This window comes from Nicotiana sylvestris, chromosome 2 (assembly GCF_000393655.2).
Source record: "Nicotiana sylvestris chromosome 2, ASM39365v2, whole genome shotgun sequence".
Classification (NCBI taxonomy): domain Eukaryota; kingdom Viridiplantae; phylum Streptophyta; class Magnoliopsida; order Solanales; family Solanaceae; genus Nicotiana; species Nicotiana sylvestris.
This window is the reverse complement of record NC_091058.1, coordinates 164,696,948-164,707,163: the sequence shown is the minus strand read 5'-3', so window position 1 is coordinate 164,707,163 and position 10,216 is coordinate 164,696,948. Positions and strand designations below refer to the sequence as shown.

At 39.6% G+C, this 10,216-nt stretch overlaps 1 protein-coding gene across 1 annotated transcript; it reads left to right on the top strand.

Annotated features, from left to right (window-relative positions):
• Nucleotides 1-2,027: 2,027 nt before the first annotated feature.
• LOC104245467 (probable protein phosphatase 2C 47) lies at nucleotides 2,028-5,846 on the top strand. The gene is made up of 4 exons (XM_009801076.2): nucleotides 2,028-2,452; nucleotides 3,387-3,581; nucleotides 3,979-4,184; nucleotides 5,151-5,846. The coding sequence occupies exons 1-4, from the start codon at nucleotides 2,285-2,287 to the stop codon at nucleotides 5,704-5,706; spliced, it is 1,125 nt and encodes a 374-aa protein (XP_009799378.1). The 5' UTR covers nucleotides 2,028-2,284; the 3' UTR covers nucleotides 5,707-5,846.
• Nucleotides 5,847-10,216: the final 4,370 nt, after the last annotated feature.

The following is a 10,216-nucleotide window of genomic DNA, read 5'->3' as shown; positions in this document are numbered from 1 at the left end:
GAAAGAACATGAGCAATGGCAGCACCCCTAACACCCCAATGGAAAACAAAAATAAAGATTATTGATGCTACTGTCCATCTCCAAAAGGGGGGGAGAGACGGGTAAAGGTAAATGTGGGAAGATACGGTCCTAAATTAGCGCCTAATATAAATGTACCCTTAATTATATCCCTAAGTTTAATTATGGTATATAAATGGTAATTTGGTATGCTGAAATGTAATTAACACAAACTTTAAACATTGAGGGTAATAAGGTTTCATATATGGTATAGGAAGGTAAAAATCCGTTAAGGGAGATATAAAATTTGAGATTCCTAAAATGTATCTATTGTTTTATTACTACTAGTATTAGTTAATACAGGTATAACTATACACCAAACTCTTGATATTAGTTGATGTGGGATAAGTAATCCCCGGATTATTTATCCTTGGATAAGTCACCACAATGACTATCTTACCCCTTAAACATAAGGAAATGTTTTTCTTTCTTTTGTGATATTTGGGACCTTATTCATAAATTGATTCTTGGCTTTGAGTTTTCCAATGATTAACCATCTTTGCCACATACACCTACAGGTGTATCAACAGCGGTGATTGTTGCCAAATTAGAGAAGATGGACGGTTCTCCTACTCCATTATATTGTTGGGTTGTCTTGGAGTAATAGAACTCATTCACACATATTGTATGATTTTTATTTTTGAGGCTTCTTTTGCTTATTGACCAAAGGGAAAAATGTTAGTGTAGACAATAAATTTGGGTCGAGAAAATAAAATCAAGACCGAAAAAATATTACAATAATTATAGTATTTTATTTCGAATATTTGAGTGTTACAATCTCTATGATTCCTCTGATTCTACTTTTCTAGTATAAATTCAAGGGCCTTTGAGCTTGATCTTGAATTGTAATTTGATTTATCCGTCGCGAACACTTAGATTGTTGCCACGAAATTTATCACAAACAAGTAGCCTTGATCTTGAACGCCTTGGATTTGATTTGACTTCGTTCTTGATCTTGAATACTTGAATTGTTCTTCGTTCTTGAGCCTGAACTTGATTTGTTCTTCGTTCTTGAGATTGAACTTGATTTCTTGAACTTGATTGCTTGAAGTTTGAAATTTGTAGAGAAATTTGCGATGTTTGATCCACGAGCTCTCTCTTGCTTCTTGTTATAACTTCTTGTCCCTTTTCTGAGTTATGAAGAGCCCTATTTATAGTTGTGGAAGGGAGAAGTTATGATAAGAACAAACTCTTTCCGACCAATCAAATTGCAGTGTGACATGGCCGCATTCGATTGGCCAGAACATGTCACTTGCACACGTGGTGCGATTTCATTGGCCTTTTAGTGTGACTTGGTATGCCTTGTCATTTTGACACGTGGCATGATCCTATTGGCTCTTCCATTTGACTTGGCGCGCCACGTCATTTGACACGTGGCACCAAACTGGACCTCTAGGAAGATGTCATCTTGGGCTTAATGAAGTGGACTCATCACTTTAGCCCAATTAAATGGGCTAGTCCAATGGATTAAGACCTATTTATTTAATCCATATATATTTGATTTATATAAATTAATTCAATTATATTAGCCCGTAATATTTATTTGGACCAATATTATCTTGAATTTAAAATATAATCCAAATTATTTTATGGATTTAATTTTAAGTAAAATTCATATGCCTACGGTTAGTTTTGGAGTCTCAAAATTGTACCGTGATTTAAGGGGAAAAAAATTCACGTACATCTAAACACTAAGATGCAGAAGGTGAAAACTAAAAATAAAAATTTATTCAAGTTTCTCCCACTTCAAACAAAAAACATGATTTATATTGTATACTAGTATTATACAAGGGTATGATGGTGTCAACTAAAATACCTGACATCCAGTCTCTGTCCCACGTGTAAGTAACTCAATCTTCCGATCTCTCCACCTACAAATACGCCCTTCAAACCTCAAACCTGGGATCGCCACTCCCCTCTATTAATTAATGACCCTCTTGTTTTCTTTCACTTTTTCTTTTTCTTTTTTTTGTAATCATATTCTGCATCTACACAATCTTCTTGTTAGTTAAATTCTATGAATTTTTTGTTTCAACCTTTGCATGTCTGTGTGACATCATATCACTTCATTGTAAAATCCGAAGGTTGGTCGATCAAATTCATTTACTTTGGGTCCTTGGAACAGTTGTACAGCTGGTAGTAATATAATAAATTAAAGGGTGACTACAAACAAGGCCATTTTAATAATTAATTGTATTTTAATTTGGATGGAGTGAATTAGAAAGAAATGATGGCTCCAAGCACAAATGTGTTACCATGTAATGGAGAAATGGAAAATATATCAGAAAATCAAGAGGAATGTGGTCATTCAAGTCACTTAAATATAGGGAAGCCACCAACAGGGATGCGGCATTGTATCAGCCAAGCTACCTTGGCAGCTACTTCTTCTGCATTGGTGAGTCAAAATTTACAGTTAACAATTGATATAAGAAGAATTCCTTGCTTAACATGATCTGTTTTTGTACATTTTATGACCTAAAATTAGAAGCTAGAGCAAGATATCCTGGAGCTTATCTAGTAGCTAGGACATAAAAGGAGCTATGTGAGAGAGGGGGGGGGGGAAGCAAAATGCATATGATATAGGCAGTGGTTTCACTATCATTAGTGATATACCTAATTTCTAGGTTCTTACTAGTAAAAAGAGGTATAATAAAGAAGCTCTGAAATGAACAACCATATATAACGCCTCAATCTGAAGCAAGTTAGGGTCGGCTATATGAATTCTTATTGTCCATGTAAGCACAGCTTGTCCCAAGCTAGCACTACAAGTATCTACATGTTCTAATTGCATATAAGTCTCTTAGCAAGACTAAAAGACTCCTAGCTAAAAAAGAGATCAATTATAGGAAAATATTTTTTAACTTGAGATTGAATGCTTGATTGCTGCAGTAAGCTTATAAAAAAGTCTATAACTTCTAGCAACTGTCCACCTTCCATATTTCTATGCCATGATGCCAAGATTTTCACTAAGGGGTATCAAAATATAAGAATTTAAATACACCATAAAATTAAAGGGAGTCAATGCATAGTAATTATACATAAAATAAAAAAATTATCTAGCAATATAGTGTAATTTTCCGGCTCCGTCCCTGGCCATGATTATGCAAATAATGGCTTTGTAGGTCATGTGATGTGCTGGTAATTGTCATTTTTTTGCATTGAACATTTCCCTTTTTTTTTTCCTCCTTCAGCTGTCAATTTGTGCACACTGCAGCTTCTGCAAGCTTTTAGCCGTATAGATTGTTTAGCTGGAGAAGCTTCTTATATGCAGTCGTGTGTTTATGTAGTTTGCTAATTGAAAATTTATCTTTGATTTATGAAATACCTAGGAACCGACTTCACAAATTCTTGCTCTTAAATCTTCATCAAGTGACGATTCAGGATACATTCCCATCTTTCGGTCAGGAAGCTATTCTGAGATTGGACCAAAACCATACATGGAAGACGAGCATATCTGTATCGATGACCTGCGGGAACACATTGGCGCATCCGAGGGGCTTCTTTCTCCGGGGGCATTTTATGGGGTCAGTAACCTTTAATTTACTCCAAACTGTACCTTTTGAGAAAAGACTAAAGTGCCACATATATATTTTGGAAACTGTTCATACAAAATGTGAAAATACCCTATTTTAGAAAAAACAAAGTACCCTTTTTGACTAATATGGCCCTGTGATGTCACTTGACTGTTTCTTCATCTTGTACCATATCCAAGCACAAGTCGTAATTTTAAAATTCAATAGCATTAGCATGATATCATGAGTAACACTCTTCGGCTTTGATGTGATATGCAACTGCTATCGCGGTTTCACTAGTTGTTATCAGCTGGAGGATAATTACTTGAAGAATTTTAAGTTCCTGGTACTTGTTAACCCTTTTAGTTTATTCAAGTTGCCTAATACGTTTTTATTTGAGTACTTTCAGGTGTTTGATGGTCATGGTGGTGTTGATGCTGCGTCATTCACCCAAAAGAATCTCCTAGACTTCATTGTAGAGGATTCACATTTTCCATCGATGGTCAAAAGAGCTATCAGGAATGCTTTTAAGAAAGCTGATAATGCACTTGCTGATACTAAATCACTTGATAATACCTCTGGAACAACTGCTCTGACTGCACTTATGTTAGGACGGTAAGTGATGACCTACATTTCTAAATTGTTAATGTCTGGTAGGAGCATAATGCATTAATGTCATGTCTGTCCCTAACAAATTGCTTATAAAGAGTTTGAATATGCTAAAACATATCTGCCTATAGGGCTTTGGTCTAGTGGTAAGAGCGCATCGTGTGATGTATGGGTTAGTCACACGTCATGGGTTCGGACCCTGCCGCAATCAAAAGCTAGGTATTTAAATAGATACGAGTAGAGGGGAGAGAGCTTATTACCTATGTTGCTCGGACTCTACAAAAATGTTGCCGGACCCGTGTCGGATCCTTAAAAAATGCACTATTTTTGGAGGATCCGACACGCACCCGACGTGAAGAGTCTCAGCAACATAGCTTATTACCCTCCGAGTTTCGAACTGTGGCCACTGGACCTCGGGGATTTCTTGGTTCTTAAAAAAAAAAACAATAGATGTTTAGATCAAATTCAGGAATGCTTTGGTACAAAAGGGAGAAACATTCAGAAACTTAAAGACAAAGTTCATCAAATTGGAGTGTTGATAATTAAATAAAGCAAATTTGGGGGGAAAATGGCGGAGTCACAGATGAAAAGGTCGTTCTATGTTCAACTTGTTTGAGCATTTGCGATCTCCTGGCTAAGCTTCTTCTTAACTTTGGATAAATATATTGTCCATGTGTGAATGTTAAATCTAACAACCTAGTTTTCATTACTGCCTAAAGATTCCTTTTGTTCTTCATGTAGAAGGGGTTTTGTTATCAGCTTTAGCCTTAAGATTACATCCAACGTCGGTGCAGATATGTTTCATTCTTGAAATATAACTCGATTAGTTCTAGTTCTTATTTACAATGCCACATATGCACTTAGATAACTCAGTTATTCATCCATCAATTGTTCCATCTCCTTTATCCTTCTCATTTATCACAACAGGAAACTTGCATTCATTTATTTGTTTTCTGCTGTGGTGATTCACAGGACCATGGTTATTGCGAATGCTGGGGACTCTCGAGCTGTTCTAGGAAAACGAGGAAGAGCAATAGAATTATCAAAGGACCACAAACCAAACACTAATTCTGAAAGATTACGGATCGAGAAACTAGGGGGAGTCATTTACGATGGTTATCTTAATGGCCAACTCTCGGTTGCACGAGCTCTTGGTGATTGGCATATAAAGGGTTCCAAAGGTACAAAGGGCCCCTTAAGCTCGGAGCCAGAGTTGGAAAAGGTGATCCTATCCGAAGAGGACGAGTTCTTGATCATGGGCTGTGATGGCTTATGGGATGTCATGAGTAGCCAGTACGCTGTAACAATCGTGAGGAAGGAACTCATGCTGCATAATGATCCCGAGAGGTGCTCGAGGGAGCTTGTCAGGGAGGCACTAAAACGTAACACGTGTGATAATCTAACCGTACTTGTAGTCTGCTTCTCTCGCGATCCACCCACTCGAATTGAAATACCAAGAACTGAGAGGAGGAGGAGCATATCAGCTGAAGGATTGGATCTTATAAAGGGTGTCTTGAGTGACATATAAAGCAGATTTTGTTTTGTACAGATGAATTAGCCTACTTACTACATTGTCAGGGATTTTTCTGAGTTTTCTGCTGTCCATGGCAATTGGTTAATTGTTGTTGATATGAAAGAAAAGCTTCTATAAGGAGCCTCCAACAACTCAAGTTTGATTTATTCAGTTGTCACCTGTTACAATTCCTTGAATGTGTGTGATCATCCTAATAACTCCAAATGGATCGATCTTACTAATATTGGTACAAACCATAATCCACGAAATGACCAGATTATGTTAAGAGTTTAACTTATATATGCATACGGGTGAAACCGAGCCCTTTGGACGCCTCGGTTCTCGATTAACTAAACAGAGCAGAGACGTGTCCGAAAGGAATCGGAATCGGGGCAAGGAGCCCTTCGAATCGAGGTCCGGGCAAAAACACCTGCCCTCGAAGGACTCGGGACCACGCCCCTAGGTCCGATTTGAATCCTTGAACTTCCGAGAACGTTATCAGATAATCGAGCACGACTAACAAAGGGTCGTGATATCCATGTCCGGCCAGATGTCACGACGTATCGGCAGAAGATCAGTGATTAGTAAAACGGAAGATTTTACCTTTTACGGAATTGTACTTAGGGTAAAACTCATCTACTATTTAATGGGGAGTCTCACTATTCATTAGGATCATTGTAATACGCATACCAAGGCAATTTACTCTTATTTTCTCTGCTATTCAAAGTTCTTACTATTGTTAATCAGTTCATCATTATTACGAGCTTGGGACCGAAAGCACGCATTACATTAAAGTTGTTATTGAGTCCGGATTCACTCCCCATAATTGGTTTGACAATTTATCACGCCATTTATCTATTTAATCTAACGCATTTTATCATTTGTATTGAATTATTCCGTGTATCCTTAAAATCACATATAAATTTAATTGATATCCATTTTTGAGCGTAAACAGTTTGGCGCCCACCATGGGGCTAAGGATAATACTGGTAATTTGATACAAATTTTCATAACACACTCTACTTTACTCTTGTTCTTTGAGACCTTAATTTAGTAAAACTTAAGGATGTCAAACTCTCAGTCTCCTCACTTCAACATTGATGTTGAATCGGGCCACCACGGCGAGAACAACAATATAGAGCCCAACAACGAGGTTCACCCTGCTGTCCACAGTGGGGCCTCGGTCGCGGACCCAATCGATGCCAACTCTCATGTGGCCATCGATACTAACTTGCCCACCGATCCGAAAAACAACGTTCGCGGGTGAGCCATGTCGGTAGCCAGGGATACGCACGGCGGTGAAGGCGATGAGATCAACTTGCGGGTGATCTTCGAAATGTTACAAGCTCAACATGAAGTAATAACCTAGTTGCAAAACCAAAGTTGCACCCCCAATAGAGTTGAGCCTGAACCATCCCGAAAAAACACTCGCATAAATAAACCAGTCACAGAAAGGCCGAGTGAAGCTGAACCCAGGACCAAGCCCGAGATAATAAAGATGCTCGAGGAACTGACAAAATGGGTAGAATCGGGAGAAAAGAAAATCGAAGCTAACGACAAAAAAATAGAGACCGATAATTCTAGGGTCGATCAAATCCCAGGAGCACCACCGATACTGAAAGGTCTAGATTCCAAAAAGTTTGTCCAAAAACCTTTCCCTACGAGCGCAGCTCCGAAGCCGTCCCGAAAAAGTTCTGTATGCCTGAAATTCCAAAGTATAATAGAATGACTGATCCAAACGAACATGTGACCACACGTGCGCCATCAAGGGGAATGACTTGGAGGATGATGAGATCAAATCCATTCTGCTGAAAAAGTTCGGAAAGACATTATCAAAGGGAGCTATGATTTGATATCACAGCTTACCCCTAATTCTATTGACTTGTTTGCTATGCTTGCAAATGCCTTTGTAAAAGTGCACGTAGGGGCCATCAAGGTCGAGACCAGGAAGGCAGACATTTTCAAGGTAAAGCAAAGAGATAACGAGATGCTCAGGGAATTCGTGTCAAAGTTTCAAATGGAACGGATGGATCTGCGCCTGGTCACGGATGATGGTCCATTTAGGCATTCACCAAAGGACTTAACCCTCAAAGCTCATTGGTTTCGCAACAGTTGAAACAAAACTTGGTAGAATAGCCGGTGGTAACTTGGGCCGACATCCATAACAGGTACCAATCAAAAATCCGAGTCGAAAATGATTAGCTCGGGACCCCTTCGGGGTCCTTGTATCCCGTCAGAACTAGCGATAGATCCAAAAGAACCGTCGATCATGAACCAAGATCGAATAGAGATCGATATCAACCTTATAACGGAGATCGAAGGAGCAATGGGCTCGGATGCAATCCTGCAAGGAATGAAAAAATGAACGATCGAGGCCACAATAGTCAGGGACTCATGAGCAAGAACGGTTTCGACAAACCACTTGGGGCCAGGGGTACCGAGATTATCAGAGTATAACTTCAATGTTTATGCCGCCAGCATCGTATCCACCATCGAACACATCAAAGACACCATGTGGCCTCGACCATTGTAGTTTGATCCTGCCCGAAAGGACCCCAACCTAATGTGTAAATATCATGACACTCACGGCTACAGAACTAAATACCGCCGACATCTGAGAGAAGAAGTAGCTCGGTTAGTTAACAACGGACACCTCCCAGAATTTCTAAGTGATCGAGCCAAAAATCACTTTAGGAATAGGGACGCCAACAAGAAGATCCAGTAAGAGGAATCTCAGCACGTCATTAACATGATTATTGGTGGAGTTGACATACCCAAGGGCCAATGTTAAAATGCACTAAAGTATCCATTACAAGGGAAAAACGGATTCGAGATTATGTACCGGAGGGAACCGTATCTTTCAATGACAAAGACGCTGAAGGCATCATGCAACCATACAATGATGCACTAGTAATATCTATGCTCATAAATAAATCTCGAGTTAAGCATGCGTTAATTGATTCGGGTAGCTCGGCCAATATTATCAGATGGAGGGTCGTGGAACAACTGGGTCTACAAGACCAAATAGTGCCTGCAATTCGAGTCTTAAATGGATTTAACATGGCATGTGAGACCACTAAAGGGGAGATAACCCTGCCAGTAAACACCGCCGGAACCATTTAGGAAACAAAGTTTTATGTGATTGAAGGAGATATGAGATACAATACTCTATTCGGGAAGCCATGGATTCACTACATGAGGGTAGTATCCTCGACACTATCGAGCGTTGAAATTTCCCACACCAGGAGGGATCAAAATAGTTTTCAAAGAGTAACCGGCCACAGAAAAATGTTCGTGGTTGATGAGGTGGACCCGATATCTGCACTCTCGACATCAAAGAACCCGAGTTCTATCAACAAGGGAAAAACCAAATAGCAATCACCAACACCAGCCCAATCGAACAAGAAAAGCAGGAGACTGACGAGTATGATGATTACGGAGCCCCTAGATCTTTCATAGCCCCTGACTATTCTGATGCCACCAAGTTAATAGTCGAGGAGTTGGACCAAGTCAGATTAATTGAGCACCTGCCCGATCAGAAGGTATACTTAGGCACGGGGCTAATTCCTGAGCTCAGGAAAAAACTCATTGAATTCCTTATAGCTACCATAAATTGTTTCGCTTGGTCCCATCTAGACATGATCGGCATCCCGCCAGAAATAACTACACACAAGTTGAGCTTGGATCCGAAGTTTCACCCAATTAAACAGAAGAGGAGACCTCAGTCCGATGTTAAGCATGTATCCATCAAAGACGAGGTATCCAAACTCCTTAAAATAGGCTCCATTCAGAAAGTCAAGTACTAGGATTGGTTAGCAAATGTAGTGGTAGTGCCTGAAAGGGAAATAAATTAAGAATGTGTGTAAAATACAAAGACTTGAACAAGGCATGCCCTAAAGACTCTTTTGTTTTGCCTAACATCGATCGCATGATAGATCCACCGGCCGGCACGAGATACTTAGTTTTCTCGATGCCTATTTAGGGTACAACCAGATCTGGATGGACCTGGGAGACCAAGAAAAGACTTCCTTCATCACTAAATACGGCACCTCGTAATTCCATTCAGACTAATAATGTCGTGCCACTTACCAACGCCTAGTAAATCGGATGTTCGAAAAGCAAGTAGGAAAATCAATGGAGGTTTACATTGGCGACATGTTAGTTAAGTCCCTACGAGCAGAGGACCATTTGGAATATTTGCAGGAAACCTTCAAAATACTGAAGAAATACAATATGAAGCTGAACCAGGAGAAATGCGCATTCGGAGTCGGGTCCGAAAATTTCCTTAGATTCATGATTTCCAACCGGGGAATCGAAATCAATCCCAACAAGATCAAGGCCATAGAAGATATCACTATATTGGACAATGTCAAGGCCGTTCAAAGGCTAACCGGGCGCATAGCCACCCTAGATCAGTTAAATTCAAGGTCCTCTGATAAGAACCATCGATTCTTCTCATTATTGAAAAAGAAGTATAACTTCTAGTGGACCTCGGAGTGTCAGCAAGCATTTGAAGAACTAAAGT